This window comes from Dunckerocampus dactyliophorus, chromosome 13 (assembly GCF_027744805.1).
Source record: "Dunckerocampus dactyliophorus isolate RoL2022-P2 chromosome 13, RoL_Ddac_1.1, whole genome shotgun sequence".
NCBI classification, from domain to species: Eukaryota; Metazoa; Chordata; class Actinopteri; order Syngnathiformes; family Syngnathidae; genus Dunckerocampus; species Dunckerocampus dactyliophorus.
Genome location: NC_072831.1, coordinates 25,076,840 through 25,093,806, shown reverse-complemented (window position 1 = coordinate 25,093,806; position 16,967 = coordinate 25,076,840). Strand labels below are relative to the sequence as shown.

The 16,967-nt window shown below is 40.2% G+C and overlaps 1 protein-coding gene across 1 annotated transcript in view; it reads right to left on the bottom strand.

Annotated features, from left to right (window-relative positions):
- Positions 1-10,382: 10,382 nt before the first annotated feature.
- Positions 10,383-16,967, bottom strand: part of LOC129192656 (uncharacterized protein C14orf132) — a 48,377-nt gene continuing 41,792 nt past the window's right edge. The window contains exon 2 of the mRNA XM_054796898.1: positions 10,383-14,231. Within this exon, the coding sequence (XP_054652873.1) occupies positions 13,995-14,231 (237 nt within the window). The 3' untranslated portion in view covers positions 10,383-13,994. The remainder of the gene's footprint in view (positions 14,232-16,967) is intronic.

Genomic DNA, 16,967 nt, shown 5'->3' with positions numbered 1-16,967 from the left:
GTCCAGATGTCCGCTTGCACTGTGCACGCAGCTTCGCATTCTCCGCCTTGTCTGTGTTTGACTTGCTCTCTTTGAGGAAATTGGAGCTGAAGTGATGTCAGCCAAAAGTCTTACATCAGGCTGTTGGTCCTCATTTGAGTATTTCCCCCCACTCTCCATGATACGGTATCATGTCAACATTTTTTCATTTTCATTTTTCATATTTATAAGTTTCCTCTTCAACTTATTCTTCTGAGGTATTTCTATGTTTTTGTGGCAAAATCAGACACACAGTTGATGTATGTATGTTTCTCTTTGCGCCTGTTCATTTTCGATGACGTATAGCTCGGACATACGCAACCCCAGCCTTCAGACTGCAGTAGCATCAGATACATATCAGATGGGGCTTGGGTCGCATTCGAAAAAAAATGGGAATGGTACGGTTCACACTGACATGAAAAAAATGAGATATATGCAGCTAAAGCATTGCTTCTCAAACAGCGGGGCGGGCAATTAGACTCTTAAATACGCTTGTATGTTTCTCTGCTCTCCATTTTGTTGCATTTTGCAGGTTTCAGTTTTGAGTTCAGTCTGTACAGTACAGATAAGTAGTAGTAGTAGTAGTACTTTATTAATCCCACAGCAGGGAAATTCACTTGTTACAGCAGCAAGCAAGATACACAAGTAAAGAATGCATAGTGACATAGTGAATACAAAATGGTTCAGGTGTTGTAGAGCCTGATAGCGGTCGGTATGAAGGACCTGCGGAACCTCTCCTTCTTACACCGTGGGTGTAACAGTCTGCTGCTGAAGGAGCTGCTAAGGGAACCCACAGTGTCATGTAGCGGGTGAGAGGTGTTGTCCATGATGGATGTCAGCTTAGCCAACATCCTTCTCTCCCCCACTTCCTCCACGGAGTCCAGAGGACCATCCAGGACAGAGCTCGCTCTCCTGATCAGTCTATTGATCCTGCTCCTGTCCCTGTCCATGCTGCCCCCTCTCCAGCAGCCCACAGCATAGAAGATGGCTGAGGCCACCACAGAGTCATAAAAGGTCCGTAAGAGAGTCCTGCACACACCAAAGGACCTCAGTCTCCTCAGCAGGTGGAGATAAATTGTAATTGTAATGCATTTGTTCACTTCCTGTGTTCCAAATGTACTCTTTGCTAGTTTAAAGTACATAAACAATGATTAGATAATACACAATGTGGTAAAAGTGTCTTCCTAAATAAGAAAAGGCACAATAAATGTTTCTCATGTGCATACTGGATACACTACCATGATGAACCAACCTGCAATAGTATAATTTAGGTGCTACTCCACAGCGTACTTTGATTTAGAAATTAACCCTTGAATCATTTGTCTTTGTAACACAACATCACCCCAAAAAGTTCTCTAAAATGTATTAAAACACCCCTTCTACCCCATGCATCATCAGTTTTGAATCATCACTGCGTCTCCATCGTCAAGCATGAATGTGATTATGAGTGATCGATCTCAGCGGTTAACATTTGGAGGAGCAACACTGCAATTTGTGAGCTATCACAGTGTTGCAGTGCAGCTCATTAGAGCTAATGCACACTGAAACAAAAGGTTATTTTCAAGTTAGCATCAATCCCGAGTTGGGGAAGAGTCGATAATGTCTGAAAACCACATCATAATTGTAAAAATGCATGACCGGAAGTACAGTAAGTGCGGTCGTGAAGTCATGTTGCAAAGATGCTTTTAAAAAGTCTCTAATTCATTTGATGAATAATTGAATAGAGCTTTAGCGAGTTGGCGTTCACTCGTTGGTACAGAAATGGCGCCATTCGGGGCAGATTGGTGTGGAATCTAAGAATGAGACTTCCGGGTGTTCCACTGGATGTTTTGTTTTTCTTGCTTTTCCTCGCTGTAGTTGAGATAAGGAACACAATGAAAACATTACAGTTAGTAAATCTTGATGGATGATTTAGTGCTTTGTGTGTCAGTCTGGTCTAAGTTCCACCTTAAACAAAGCAACAAAAACTCCTCTTCCTCCTTAAGACATTTCCTTAGAGCTTAATTCATTGCACTGAAAGTCAAATAGCTAAACACAAGCTAAACATAAGCCGTTATGTAACGCATCTACCATTCACTCAAACATCCACTTACTGACCACATTTGGGACACCAATACCCTAATTAAATGAGGTCATTTTTATTGCTAGTAATGTCCCAAACTTCATACTTTCCCCGCTTGGCAACTGTTTACATAATGTTCTGCACACTTTGTTGCCATGTTGTACGCCAACCTTACTTAGGCTAACTCTGCTACTGAAGCAAATTACAGATCAACTTGTCCTTGTTAAAAAAGGAATACATTCTTGAGTTGCACCTGACTCACTGTCATCCCACAAACCACTGTGTGTGTTTGACCAGCGTCTCTGTTCTTTGTTTTTGGTCTTTGTTAATGCTTACTAAACGCCAAGAGTGTCAAACTCAATTGCACAGGGGGCCAAAACTCAAAGTCAACTTTTGGTGGTGGGCCGAACAAGACTATAACCTGTAACTATAACCCCCACCACTCTACTACCAAACGCGCATAAGAGCCGCTGAATGTGTTTCTTTGTGGACATACATTTTTTTTAAACTTCTCTCATGTGGAAGAAATCCTTTTATACCTGTGTTCCAGTCCGTCCATGCCTCCTTGAAATGTCTACTTTCTGAGATAGTAAATGTGTCTTGACTGCTGATCGGATGAGCCAGAAAAAGAGCAGGGGAGTCGAATGTGGATATACGACTATGGTTGTTTTGGCGTGGTTGCTAGTTTCAGTAAAGTCATTTTTGATCTCAACATCCGAGCAAAAGCTAAAGTATTTTATATTGACAGAAAAACATCACAACCTACGAGATGTGTAAGCCGGAAGAGCTTGCAGGTGTGGAATGGGCGGATTCCGCGTTTTTCAGCATACTTTGTTGTAGTTAAAGAGATAATTTTTGACTCTTTATCTACAATTAATTGTGATTAATTATGAGTTAACTATGGACAAAATGTGATTAATCACAATTTAATATTTTTATTGATTGACAGCCCTATTTGTAATGTATTGTATTGACCTGGGTTAGCTGCGCAGTTTACAGCAGGTGTCCAAGTGTGAGGCAAACCACCCATCATCTTGACAAAAATAAGGAAAAACATTGTTTTCAAACCTGCTAAGCTAGCTTCTGTTATGTTGAAAGGCAAAATAAATAGAGTTTTAGTTCCTAGAGTAACAGTGAATGAGTAAACAGAGTCTGGGATTTTCTGCTCCAGAAAATCCGTTTTTTGCAGCAAAGGGTAGACCCCGACCTTATGTTCCCTGAGGGGAGGCTGACTGTGCCACACTTTGAGCAGTTGAGGTTCAATGCTGTATTTTATTTTTGCACAAACTCGACATATGTTTATTGTGACAGCCTGAAAGTCCCTCGACTAATTATGGAACCAGTGTCTTGTGTTATGTCTCACTGGTGTGTAATGGGGCATAATGCGGCACCAAAACATGTGGCTGAGGGGGCGGTCAGGCTCTTGCTTCGTCTCCAAAATACTCTAGTTTCCCTTCTGCTCCATTTCTTAACGTTCTTTGCAGGCGCTCATTCTGATTACATGCAGCCGATCCCACCCTTGTGGTTTCTTTCATAACTCCGCTTTTCGAGACGGCGAGCCGCCCCGGTTCCTGGCGCGCTTAATGTGCTGTTTTCATAGCTGTCTGTCAGTGTCAGGCCTTTCAGGGAGCTCATAGTAGACAGAACCAAGCCAACCTCGAGGTTACAAAAAAACCCCAATGACAACGTGAGACGCCGCTAATGGCTGCCATGGAAACACACATGTTCCAAGTAAGGCTCGGCCAATGCTTTGGATGCTCTGGTCTGGCTCTGCACACTGGCAGAAAACACACACAGACCACCCACTAACGGTATATGTGCAGTTTTGGATAAAAAGACCATAATGAACGGTTTCTGCACAACCAGTTGGCTACATTTTGGGTACTTTCTTCTATTTTAGTGTCTGCTTCATAATTACAACACAAATGCAAAACTTGGAATCAGACGATAAAAAAAGGGGTTTTGCGTGTGGGAGCTGATGTTACGGACCTCATAGTTTCAAAAGTGAAATGTAAACTATAAGCCGCACTTTGATTAAATGCTGGTTTAATCATATTCACTCAACAAAAATACAAAAGCAACACTTTAGCTGTGTTGGGTGTGGCTTTGGTTCTCAACCCCTGGTCTACTGTAGTTACTAACCTGCAGAGAGCTCCAGGCATCAGTTCCAGGTAAGACTGTGTTCACATGTTAAGCAGCTTTTGCTCCTGAATGCTCTTTGAACACCAATACAAACGTCAGCTTTACAGATGCCACGTCTGCTAAGATGTCAATTAGAGTAAAAGTCATTAAAGCCACCTAGTGGTAACGTGTGTTATTGATTTCAAAAAGGTGTTTGAGGCGCTGCACTCATTTTTGTAAGTGGCCAACCTACACGATGATTATTTTGCATGCAGCGTCTGTTGAAGAGAAAATACAGTAGTTTTCAGCAGTAAATAATATTTTCCCAATGCAAATTAAAATGAATAAATGAATAAAGACATTATATTGTATTTTTTGGGGGGGAGTGGCATCAGGGACAAGCGAGACAGTGCCCCAACAAACCCAGCAGAGGGTGCTGTGGTATAATAACATTGTTAGTTTTCCCTTCTCTCCAGTATGTGTTAAATTGGAATATGCGTTACATACTGTATGTGCAATGCATCCATATAACTAGAACTGTTCTATCGAGGTCTCCCTGTCTTTTCTCTGCTGTGTGGGGTAGCGTAGCCTTCTATCTCAAGTTGGCAAGGAAACAGCCTCGTGAGTTTGACGGGTGTAGCCAAGTTTCATTTGTTTTATTGGGCTGGAATGATTGTTGTTTCCTATATATTCATCCTAGCAACAGGCGCCCCCCCAAATATCTGAGGTCACCAGGGAAAATATTGCCGTGTCTGCTAGTTAGCTAAAATTTGGACTTGTGAAGTTGTTAAAGTGAGTCACGTACTAGATTCATTGTCTATGCGGTTGAGAACATTGACATTTGAAAAGAAATTGGAAGTTAAAATGCACATAAAAGATTAAATTACAGCGCAGTCGTTTTCCTGGTAAGTACCCTACCTAAAAGGCTACTGAGACACACACACACACACACACACACACACACACACAGAATGTCAGTTACATGTTCCTTTTCAAGTCCCTTGTTTCACTGTGTGTGATTTAGAGCGACAGTCGACATAGTCAGCGTCAGACGGCCGACTACTCGCTGGCTGACTGGATGACTTTTGACAACACATTGATACTGGCAGAGAGAACGCCACTCACTGAGTAGCTCTTTGACGGGACCTCCTCATTGTCACCGCAGCGTCACTTTGATTCAAAAAGGCAAGTTCACTAAGTGTGCAGAAAAACCCCCAACAATGGCTGTCTGGCGAGAAGTGTTTGTAATATTTTAACCCTCACATGTAACTCAATAAGGTTACCAATATATTAGAAACACCTCACATATACAGTATGATGCAGTTCAGTTGTGCACCACTGCAAAGTACAACCACAACAGTAAACACAGTATTACCTGACAGTGGCAATCGAAGTGAGGATTTTCTTTGCACATGTGCTTCTATACGGTATACCGGGCATATTGAGCACAAAATGGATGTGGTGCCCTCTCTTGGACATTATCTTTACAAACACATTATAGCCAATTCAAATGATTTGAAAAATAACATTTACATTTATTTTTATAAAATAATATTTTTCACAATCCTAATCCAAAGTATTTTAAAAAATATCAGTAGTGACTTTTGTGGATTTTGTGTGTGTGTGTGTGTGTGTGTGTGTGTGTGTGTGCATGCATTATATCGCATGCATTTAGGTGAAATGTTCATTCTTATGTTTGCATACAGTGGTATGAAAAAGGGTTTGCCCCCTTCCTGATTTATTTTTTTTTTTTCATGTTTGTCACACTTGAATGTTTCAGATCATCCAACAAATTTAAATATTAGTCAATGACAACACAACTGAACACAAAATAAAGTTTTTAAATGAACCTTTTTATTATTAAAGGAGAAAAAACATCCAACCCTACATGGCCCTGTGTTGCCCCACTGTTGCCCCTGTTGCCCCACCCGGAAAGAAAGTAACTGACTCTATTAATCCGGAAAAGGTTATAAATCCATTTGTAAAGCTTTGGGACTCCAGCGAACCACAATGAGAGCCATTTTCCACAAATGGCGGAAACATGGAACAGTGGTGAACCTCCTTCCCAGGTGTGGGCGGCCAACCAAAATGACCCCAAGAGCGCAGCGATGACTCATTCAAGAGGTCACAAAAGACCCCACAACAACATCCAAAGAACTGCAGGCCTCACTTGCCTCAGTTAATGTCAGTGTTCATGACTCCACCATAAGAAAGACACTGGGCAAAAACGGCTTGCGTGGCAGACTTCCAAGACAAAAACACTGAACAAAAAGAATATTATGGCTCGTCTCAATTTTGCCAGAAAACATCGAGATGATCCCCAAGACCTTGGGGAGAAGTTTAACTTTATGTAAGGTGTGTTTCCCATTACATCTGGCGTAAACGTAATGTCGCATTGCAGAAAAAGAGCATCATACCAACAGTAAAATATGGTGGTGGTAGTGTGATGGTCTGGGGCTGTTTTGCTGCTTCAGGACCTGGAAGACTTGCTGTGACAAAGCTATGAATTCTCATGTGTGCCAAAAAATCCCGAAGGAGAATGTCTAGCCAGTTTTGTTTGTGACATCAAGCTGACACCAAGTTGGGGTCTGCAGCAGGACAATGATCCAAAACACACCAGGAAGTGCACCTCCGAATAGCTGAAGAAAAACAAAATGAAGACTTTGGAGTGGCTGAGTCAAAGTCCTGACCCGAACATCCTATTGAGATGCTGTGGCATGACCTTCAAAAGGCGATTCATGTTCCAAAAACATCTTATGTCAACAGCATCATCATAAAAATCCCATTCATCATTGGGCATTTAAAAAATGCTCCAAAATATAGAAATTGACTATTGGTCATGAAATATTTTTTTTTTAAATAATTTCGATAAACTTATTTAATATTATTATATTTTACAATTAAATTAATTAGTTGATATGTCCATAAATTATTTTACATTTTATTTAAAATTATTATTTATATTTTGAATTTATTTTGGCTTGATATTTATTTCATTTTGACACACACAAAACACCACATAGCAATTATTGGTAACTATCTTAAATAACTTTACCCTTTGTAAGGCTTCTCACTGTAAGAGATGACAGGTAGATGGTTATCCTGCTGCAGTTCACCTTGACAGGATGCTGCCTCCAAACAATATGACTCCTGTCTTTTTTGGATGATGGCTGATGCTGGGCTCCCATCATGATTGTATACCAGCAATAAAAACATTTATTACAGGGGCTGCTATCACATCTCCGTGGGGTGCAGCTCTTGCAATAAAGACTAGCCTATTTCTGTGCTGATTCCTGTAATGGTGTCAATGCAAGACCACCAAAGACCACTCTGCTCACAGGGCCTGTAATGATGTTTAATTGTGCTAATGAGTCATGGCTGCAACGCCGTGCAGTCCTCGTCAGAAAATAATTAGCTTGATTGACAAGGATCTGCTTTGAGCAGCCATCTTGGTGAGGGGCAGTGTTTGGTGTGCCGAAAGAAAGGAAACAAATAGAGTTGAGCTAGTCATGAGCCAAAAGATGCAACCCCCAAATCCATTACAGTCTGCTGTTGCCATGGCAGCAGATGACCTCAAATCCTTTTCTCGCCAAGCTGCTCTTCCCTCTAATGTTATCAAGAACAAATCCCAATGTTCCAGTTGGTGAAAGCGCTGCTGGTGCGATGATTACATCAGTTTACAACGCCGCTGTGTGTGCGTGTGCGAGCTGTTATTGTGGCGTAAAAAGACTCCAATGGATCATCCTGGCAGTTCACTGTTGTTAAATGGAAGCTGGACATACAAGCACTTGCACTTCTGCACACATTTCATTTTGGCCCCCCTACAAAAAAATCTGAAAAAAACAACACACTCCCAAGTTAATATTAAGAGAATAAAATTGTTTTTTTTTTTTTTAAACAGCATAGAAAATACTAATTCAGATTTTTAGGTTCAAAATATTTTAAGTAGCCTGTACAGGAATACGCAATTAATGCGAAGATATTTAAAATGGTTTTATGACCTTAAGTCACAGAATTACCAAAATACAAACAGGATGTAGGGTTGTATGTTACAAAGCCCCCCAGGGGACATGGGGAAAATAATTGATAATTAAAAAAAGACACATTTTTACGAGATAATGCAATAACTTTTGCAAGATAACGCAATATTTTTGTGAAATGTTGCAAAAGGTTTGATCAGGAATTCGATTACATACTAAATGTTGAGGACAGGGGTAGGGAACCCGTGGGAACCTCTATACCTAACCTAACAATTGTCATGTCAGAAACTCAGCAAATGCGCTTGATCTTAATTGGAAGATTTAACGCAAACATCCGCTACTGGCTGATGTTGAGGCATTAAGGCATTTTAATCACAGTTTGTACTTTGTACCTCCTTAATGTTTCAGTATCTTATGTAATGTCCGTGTCACCATTGACGTTTAAGATCTTATATTGCGTTATCTTATCTGTAGTATTGTTACAGCAAATTGTTAAATAAAATAAAAAAAAAGAGAGAAATAAAAAGAGAGAAATATAAAATAAAATCTAATTAGTACATAAAAATTTTTGAAGTTAGTCAGCAGCCAGAAGTTTGTGTTGTTGTGTGCTTCGGTTTGGATCAAAAACACAGATAAAATACCGCAATGCCCATCTGATTCTGAGTGTGGACAGGGACAAAAAGTGTGTTGCTATTAAAATAGCGTTCACTGTCATTGGCTTTGAGCTGACAGATTGACAGCATGTGTCTAACCAGCTTGACAGACATTAGCATTAGCCAGCAACTCATCACCAGGCTGTCACTTTGGAGCAGGCAGAGGTCAGAGTCATGTTTTTACCGTCCTGTGAGACAACGTAGGAACCCGTGTATTGCACCTCCCCTGCTTTCACCACACCTCCAGAAAAAATTAATCATTTCCTTGCTTCAAATTAACACCAGTGTCTATTAGTCACCGTCAGAGGCAGCCTTATCTTGCAAAGTCTTAGTTGGCCACTATGGATTTCCCCCAGGGGCCACCACCTGAAAGTCTAATAACCTCCATGCATTAGCATAAATTAGCACTCACAAGGGCCTGCGATTATCAATTGTATCTAACAGCGCCTCCATGAGTCAGATGCATCTTACCAATTGCTTGATAGAAAGCACAAAACAAACAAGCTTGGCTCCCGCCTCCGCTGAGAGGCACCAGAAAAGGCCCGTGGCAAATTTAAGGGGGTAGCTGATCCTGGCGTTATTGAATCAAGCTGCGATATCAGTCTGCAAGGTGGCACGTCGGTTCACAAGTGCAGCTTCACAGAATTACAAATGTGATCTCTAAATCTCCCTGACATCACCTCCCACTCCTGAGGGGCGGACGGCGAGTTTGCAGCCGCAACCTTCAGCGAGTGACTCATTCTCTTTATCGTGTGATTTCAACAGCACAGGCTTGTGTAAAGAAATACTATCTCTTAGATTCTGTTTACACTTGAGGTGATGTTTTTCCGATGACCTTGTTCTACTTGAAGAGAAACGTGATGCAAAAGAAAGCTGCTTCGGTCATCCTGGTGAAAATTGACAAACTATGTAAACCCCAAAATTGGATCGGTAGCGTACCTGGAATTTTTCAAAAGGCAGACCCTAAAGTCAGTTTTACTTAGCAACATGATCTCTTTTATGAGTAGACCCACACAAAAGTCCAAAGAACTTTTGCCCAAAAACACACAGGTCGTCGACCATTTTGGCTTGAAGTGGACATTACATTTTGGCAATTTCCAAAATGACTGCGTGTCCTTCAAAAACTTACTTCTCTGAGTTATTTTGTCTGACTGCTGCCAAACTTGAACCACGTTTACCAGACACATGGGCGATGAGAAATTGTGATGCGGGTAGAGCAAGGAGGTGAAGATGGGAGACTCTCGTAACTGGGCTGGACCAATTGCCTTGTTTTTCTTGTGTGTGATGAAGGTCCCGCCCCGAAACGTGCCACTAATTATTACTGTCCAATGAAAACTAGCAAAGGAAACCTGTACGGCACCCAGTTGACCCTGTAATAATAAGCCTGCAAATAACCAGAATTTGTCATCATAAACATAGAGATTGAAAGGTATTACATACATATAGATTTTTTACACATTCTTATAAGCACTGCACCACATATGGACATTAACATTTATTGACCATTTTCAAAATGATTGAGGTCCTTTAGAAACTAACTACAGTATTTGTCTCAAATTTTTAACCGGCTAAAAAAGTTTGGGGAAACCCAGTCAGTCAGTCACAGTAAATAAAGTGAACATACATAGAGAGTCAGGTGCCTTTATAGGAACAGTAAATCAAGTGCACACACTTCTCAGAAACAGCTTTTTTTTTTACTGCAAATACACAAGATCATGTTTACATTGCTTTACCACTGAAAACTTTCAGTAAATCATCTTTTGTTTCAACCAAAACAACAAAAAAAGAAGGTTAAGATTCGGCAGAGCGCACAAGAATAGAGTGGCTTTCCAAACAACTTGTGTCAAAATGACAGACGGCGCCATCGGACGTTCGCATCAGTCTCGACTGAGATGACTCTGCAGTGCGGCGCCTCCACCAGGAAAAACCAAAAACGAACTAAAACAACTTCTCACCTGTTTACGTTTTACGCTCCCATACAGATATTTACAGGATACAATGTACATTACCGCATTGATTCTAAAAGCGTACATCTTTACAAAAGGAGTATTGTGTATAAGTGGTTTACAACATTTCTAAGTAGTTCTATACATCAACCAGTTATTAAAAAGCAGGCCTGAAAACCCCCAAGAGTATTGATTTAGCAAGTACACTCGTTAAGATACTTACATCATCTTGTGTCTAGGATACAGTCGCCGTTGTAAGTCGCGTTAAACATTTGACTATTGAATATTTAAATAATCTTATCACGAGGTGAGGAAAGCAACAAAAGTCAAACTATATGTGGTCACTTCAGGGTCACATTTTGGAGAACAAAATTAAATCCAGTTGATACAATGACTGTTTAAAAAGCACATACATCAATAAGTAAAGATGTTATATTTTTGTGAATGGAGTGTTTGATTGGTTTTTGTGTGTGAATGAAAGAGAACAAAAAACTTTGTAGGTTGTACTTGAATTAGCATGATTAAAGTCTCCATTTGAGACCGTGGACGGTAAAGTACAGCACAACACTAATGCATTCACTCTGCAACAAAGAAGCTGAAATATGTTTTCTGTTCTAAAGCGTATATCAATTAATAGAAAAACAATAGAAAAAAATGGTCCAACAACACAACGTTTCTATGTTCAAACACACCAAGTATCACCAAACTGCTAGTACAGTAATCCCTCGTTTATCGCAGTTATTTGGTTCCAGACACGACCATGATGATTGAATTTCCGCGAAGTAGGATTTCGTATTTACAAATGGAATATTTTTGTAGTTAGAGCATAGAAAACCTGTCTACGACCTTCTACGGTTTTTAACATAATTAGAACCATTCAGTCAGCTGGGATAGGCTCCAGCATACCCCCACAACCTTATAGAGGAAATGCGGCATAGAAAATGAATGAATGGATGGATATTTTTGTAGTTAGAGGATAGAAAATGTGTCTATGACCTTCTACGGTTTTTAACATGATTAGAAATGTCTAAATGTGAAATCACCTTTACACTCATATTACCCAAAATAGTAGACATAATAACACAAAATAAGTCATTCATAAATAAGACTTGTGTGTGTTGCTGTAAATGTGTTCCAGTGGCGAGGACAGGAAGTGACGTCAGGGGTTGATTTTAGCTTGGCATGGGTTAACGGGCGCAACAGTAGCCCGTGTTAGGGATTATTGTGCCTGTTGTTAGAAAATTTAAATAAAAGCCTTAAATAAAGGCAGTCAAGTCTGGTGCTTGTGTGTCAGCAGCAGACATTACATTACAGCAACATTACTGACACCTAGTGACCAGTGTCTAATACTGCATATCATCCCAGCGTCTTTGAATGTGTCTTCTGAATATCTTATATTTATGTTTTACTTCATTTAGCCATTTTTATGCTTGAAGAGGCTTAATTGAGGCAAAAATATGTGCAATTTGCTTAAATATGACCAATAGTGACTATAAGCTAGTGACTAATAGTAGGACATATTTGACCACAAAACAGCATGAATTATTAATTTATATAATTTTGAAAAACCATGATAGCGTGAAGCCGTGAAATTCAAAGCGCAAAGTGGCGAGGGACGGCCGTACCACCATTTTTCAGGTAATTGGCTTGTGGCCTGTGACGTGAGTTCATATTTCAGCAAAGAACAATTTGAATTACATTTCATCTAATCTTTGGTTGTCATTTGTACAATATGTCACATGTATATGCACCTAATGTAATTGCATTTTTATAAATAAAAAAAAATTCTGAGTACTACCAAATGGAGCCTGCGTACCACCAGTGGTATTTGTGCCACAGTTTGAGAATAAATGTAAATGTTCAAACATGTTTTGTGCTTCTACCGCCGTGTTTTATTTGTTATTTTGTTAACATACTCGGGATAGACATATTAATCTGTCATATTCTGAATTGTCTGGAATTCATTCTTGATCAATCTTGTGCAGTATTTGGCTGCAACCAGCAGAGGCGCTGTTGATTCATCTCAACTAGTTACTAAACCACTGAGCTAAAGAAGAAGATAAAGACTATAATGCCAGTTGTTTATAATAATAGTCTTTGTCCAAAAATGTTTTTGGATGCATTTCCTTAATATTTTCTGCCATATAAAATTTGAAAATGAGAATTCATTGATTAACTGATAGTCGATGAAGGAGATTTTGTCAAATGCACATCCCTAATTTTCACTGACAACAATAATGACATTCAACACAAGCAAGAACTGTATCAATGTAGCAATGCTCAGTTTTAATTGACACTGTCAGAAGGATATTCATGAAGCAATGTGTTTATTATATGCTGTTGCTGTTACTGTTTCTTATATTTTGTTTACTTCATTTAGCCAATTGAGTAGGTTCTGAAAAGCGCATTGTTAAATTGATGCCTCTCTAGGCATTATTATCCTAATGTTGTGGCCACTGGCTAACATAATCGCTTCATGATAATATTATGATCATTTCTGAGCATTTCAAAGCAGGTTTTTCAGCAGGTAGAGCACAACTTGTTTGTAATGAATGCTGGCTTTACACCTGTTAAACACCTCAAGGTCACAGCGAGCAGATTGTCACCCTGACCAAACCCTGTCAAAGATAACGTATGGCTAGTAATGATCAGCAATGGGGTAAGAGGAAGATGTGGGGCTAACTGAATTAGCGCATTGTTAAATTTAGGCCTTGATGATGTGATAGCGTTGTGATTTTCAGTGTACAGTAAGTGGAGTTCAATGATGTTAAAATGTTCACTTCTTGTACAGTATGTCCATGTTTGATCCACAACGTATCCTTACATGAGCCCTAATGGCGTTGGGCCTCAGGGTTGCCTGAGATGAAAAAATCCCAGTGCCTTCTAAATTTTTTAACATTCACCATCCATGTTCAGAGGCATAATTAAACAGCGCTGCCCTAAATTGCTTTGCGGCAACAGAGGCTTGCGATGGCCCCGGATCAACCCGAATCTCAAGCCCCATTTAACCTTCATCTCTGCATGGCAAATGAGTGTCTTCTGTTCTAAGGGGAAACATGGAAACAAACTTAGGAGGAATTAAAGTTCCAGTGATTCTTGGTGGACAGGTGTCCCGTTTCCAAGGGAATCTTAGAATCTAACAAAAGAGTCTTCCACTCTGGTGATGTTTAAAGGTTCTCAAAGAATTGGTCTTTGCACGGAAGCATACGATTCATCAGAAAGTGCAGGCATAGACCACGCCCACCACCACAATGTTCCCAATGGTGGCGACGATGGCAATCCAAAGCCAGATGGCGTCACTGGACATGGACTGTGATTCGTCCTGCTGGCCTTGCACAGAGGCAGCCGAGGCAGCAGCGTGGACGCTGGCCGACGAGTTGAAGAGCGAGTGCTCGCCGCTGTAGTCGTCGTTCGGTGACGAGTCCATGAAGGCTCCCGTCATTACTGGGATCTGGCAGGGAAGAACAAATAGAGTTCACATTACCAAAAACGGAAACATTTGGTTGAATGTAGGGTCGACTATATGGGGGAAAATGTTTAAAGGTCCTCTATTATACAAAAATGAGTTTTCGATGATGTTCTAACAGTAATATGTGTCCCTAGATTCTGTTTATGAGCCTACAGGACAACACGTTGTTTTTTTTTTAAAGTATTTTAAAATGTTTTGCATAGGGAGAACAGAAAATGCTGTAATATGCATGCCAGGCCAGTAGGTGGCGATGTCCATTTGCAAGAGATTACGCACATCCGCACTAACTGCTTTTTTCCCAAAACTCTTTTAAAGGGACTGTATGCAACTCGATCTATATTTTTAAAAAGTAAAAATTGTTGTAAACTTTGGCGTTCATGGCTGTTTCTCACAGCTGTTGGTATTTACGTGCATGTCTGTAGCGCATACACATAAGCGGTCTTAGATCAACAATCAAGCATACATATACATATAATGACAGCTACCCTTATTAATTATACGTTGCCAAATCGCTATCATTAGCTGACAACAAACGAATGCACATGCGTGTGTTACATCAGCGTACTCAAATCAGGAAGAGGTGGGACATAATGCTAGCAGTATGTTTGAATGTTGGTGCCCCCTTGGCATCTGGAAGACCCGGCGGCATATAGTCTTATTCCGCTTGTAGCTGCCTCTCTGGTCAATGTGGGTCAGGTCACATTTGAGCAGGAGTGACCTCTAATTTGGGCCCCAGCCTCAAACCTCTTTCACACACAGATTCTGCAAAACTACCGCATCACAAGCAGTGGAGCCAGCATTTACTGTATTTGTATGTTTAGCACTAAACCTGCAAAAAAATCTTTGTGTGTACCCCATTTAACCTGAAATTTGTTTTCTACTAATTAACATGCTATTGCTTTTTGTATGAAATCCTACTAAATTCACCTGTGAAGTGTGAATGCTAACATGGCAGTATTAGTAAATGGTTCCCCACTTTCTCAAACACACACACACGCACACACACACAGACACACATGCATTTGGGAAGCAGTGCTTGATTAACACAAAAAATAAGTGTTAAGTGAAATCCGTGTAGTAGAAGTTGATTTTTGTTGTTTTCATATGTTTTTCCATTCATTATATATTGTTTTGTTTACAGGACATGTTTTTTCATTTATTATACAGTCAAACTTGTCTATAGTGGCCACTAGAGGGAGTCTGCAAAAGTGGCTGCTATAGACAGATGGCCTCTATAGACAGGTTGGCGTCCAGTTTGAATGTTGACCAGGAGAGGAAAAAAAAGGAAAAAAAAGGGAAAAAAATCATAATAATAATGTTGACCAGTAGAGGGCACTTCGGACTGCTGATAAAAGTTGTACAGCACTACTAGGCTTGTTATTATCATGGTTCATGGGTCATGGTTTTAATTCATCCTGAACATGCATATGAGTCAAACAGTAGCACATCACATAGTACAATTCACAATTTTGCATGTCCAAAAAGGAGTAGGAAGAAGCAAAGCTTATTTAATCCTACCCCTCATCAGTTTCACATCAGTTGCAATACATTTATTCACCTCTTGTTCTTCCAAGTGTACTTTGTAGGTCTACATGACAATGTAGTGCAATCATAGCCAAGGTTTTTACTTACTAAAAGGAAGCTAGAGGCTTAATAATAACTGATAACTGATAAAATACTTCAGTTAAGTACAACCGAACTCAGTTTTGCGCCCGCTGCCGCATGCATGCTAGCATATGTTTTTTTTTTTTATTGTAGCGTCGCTGGGAGCACGTCCTGTTCCCAGCCTACGTTGCGGTAATGTTTTGGTGCAAGTGCTCTTAAAGTTACATGTTTGACCAGGAAATAGCAAGCTCAAAAGAAGACGGCTTTTTTATGTGGAACAACTGACAGTTTGTGTGGATCTTGTGAATGATTGTGACTTAGCTAGGACTCAGTAATTAAAGTCTACACACGACGGCTTCAATTGAAAAACAAAACTTTTTCGTGCATGAAGCTTCTACTTGAGTTGGTAATTTGGCCGCTATATGCAGTCAGATATTGACCAAGGGAGACAAAATGGGTGGCTGCTGGCTGCGTTGGACAAGTGACTGCTATACACAGGGCCTATAACATGTAAATTTGCTGGGGGGGATTTTTCAGGTGGCCCTTCTATAAAGGTGGCCGCTAAGACAGGTTTGACTGTATATGTTTTTTTTGTTTACACTGCATGTTTTTTTTGTTTACAGGATATGTTTTTTCCTTTATTGTATATGTTTTAAGGCTGTAAGACCCCTCACCACACACTTTATACACTTTTCTCAGATATGAAAAAATATATATGTTGCGCATATGGAGGGCCTTGAAAGCGCGACTCACGCCTTGGTCCACGGGCTGAATCAGCGATGTAGTGTTTCCAAAATAAGCCTGTCTCATCCATATTGAAAACTTGTTCAGTCTTATATCCCCCTTCCTTGATGATGGCTTTAAATTTGTTCATGTGTGCCTCTGCCCCAGTGGTATCCGCCTAGGCGGCCTCTCCGTGGTCTTGTTGCGGACAGTTACAGCCCTTTTTACATTCTTGTTAAAATGTATTGCTGCTGTCGGTCTTATGTTATTTTCCTTTTTCTTTATGGTCGGACCGAAGATTCATTTATTCCGTAATGGCGCCCTACAGCTGCGTAAGTTCTACCTCCCTTCAGCACGTCCAGAATTCCAACTTTTTCTGCATCTTCCTCT